The 1,480-nt window shown below is 48.9% G+C and overlaps 1 protein-coding gene across 1 annotated transcript in view; it reads right to left on the bottom strand.

Moving 5' to 3' along the window:
* FXR2 (FMR1 autosomal homolog 2) overlaps positions 1-1,480 on the bottom strand; it is a 26,591-nt gene that overhangs the window by 5,174 nt on the left and 19,937 nt on the right. Inside the window, exon 7 of the mRNA XM_017531367.1 lies at positions 1,005-1,175. Within this exon, the coding sequence (XP_017386856.1) occupies positions 1,005-1,175 (171 nt within the window). The remainder of the gene's footprint in view (positions 1-1,004; positions 1,176-1,480) is intronic.

The following is a 1,480-nucleotide window of genomic DNA, read 5'->3' as shown; positions in this document are numbered from 1 at the left end:
CTTCACACTCAGCTAATTTTTTGTATTTTTTTTCAGACGGGGTCTCACTCTGTTGCCCAGGCTGGAGTGTAGTGGTGCAATCTCGACTCACTGCAACCTCTGCCTCTCAGGTTCAAGTGATTCTCCTGACTTAGCCTCCCAAGTAGCTGGGACTACAGGCATGCGCCACCACACCCAGCTAGTTTTTTGTATTTTTAGTAGAGACGGGGTTTCACCATATTGGCCAGGTGGATCTTGAACTCCTGACCTTGTGATCCACCTGCCTCAGCCTCCCAAAGTGCTGGGATTACAGGTGTGAACCACCACACCCAGCTATTTTTTGTATTTTCAGTAGAGATGGAGTTTCTCCATGTTGGTCAGGCTGGCCTTGAACTCCCGACCTCAGATGATCTGCCTGCCTCGGCCTCCCAAAGTGCTAGGATTATAGGTATAAACCAATGCGCCTGGCCTATTTTTTTTTTTCTATTTTTTTTGTTTCACTCTATTGACTTTGTTGCCCAGGTTGGTTCAGTGGCACCATCACAGTGCACAGCAGCCTCAACTTCACAGGCTCAACTGATTCCTCTTCCTTGGCCTCCCAAGTAGCCAAGTAACTGGGGTCACAAGTGCATGCCACCATGCTCAGTTAATGTTTTTTGTCTTTTTGTGATTTTTTGGGGGAGGGTAAAGACAGAGTCTCTCTATGTTGCCCAGGTTGGTCTCAAACTCCTGGGCTGAAGTGGTTCTCCCTTCCATTTTCCCACTTCAGCCTTCCGAGTAGCTGGGACTATAGGTATGCACCACCACTTCCAGGTAATTTAAAAATTTTTATAGAGATTGGGTCTCACTATATTGCACAGGCTGGTCTCAAACTCCTAGGCTCAAGTGATCCTCCTACTTTGACCTCCCAAGGTGCTGAGATTACAGGTGTGAGCCACTGTGCCCAGCCTGAGGCTTGCTTTCTCCTTTGGCCTCTCTTCCCTCTATTCCCTAAGAGACCCAGAATAAAGAGATCCTTTGCTGACCTCCCCATAGATGCGGAAAGTGCAAGTCTCTTCACCCAACTCAATGGCCGTCACTCCAGGTACTTTTCGGGCCTGCTGGATGTTGGCACCATGAGTCCCAATTGCCAGTCCCATCAGGTCCTCTCGAACTGTGAACTCCTCCTGGAAGGCTGCTGCCAACTGCTTGCTTGTCTGAAAGGAAAAGTCACTGTAGGAATCATGGTGGTAGAATCTCAGAACACAGTCCCAGGCACATGACCCTTTGCATAACTTAAATAAGGAAAAATGTATGATATTAATAGAAACCCAAAACCAGGCCGGGCGCGGTGGCTCAAGCCTGTAATCCCAGCACTTTGGGAGGCCGAGGCGGGTGGATCACGAGGTCGAGAGATCAAGACCATCCTGGTCAACACGGTGAAACCCCGTCTCTACTAAAAATACAAAACATTAGCTGGGCATGGTGGTGCGTGCCTGTAATCCCAGCTACTCAGGAGGCT

Source organism: Cebus imitator, unplaced genomic scaffold (assembly GCF_001604975.1).
Source record: "Cebus imitator isolate Cc_AM_T3 unplaced genomic scaffold, Cebus_imitator-1.0 Scaffold72, whole genome shotgun sequence".
Classification (NCBI taxonomy): Eukaryota; Metazoa; Chordata; class Mammalia; order Primates; family Cebidae; genus Cebus; species Cebus imitator.
This window is presented reverse-complemented; position numbering and strand designations above follow the sequence as displayed.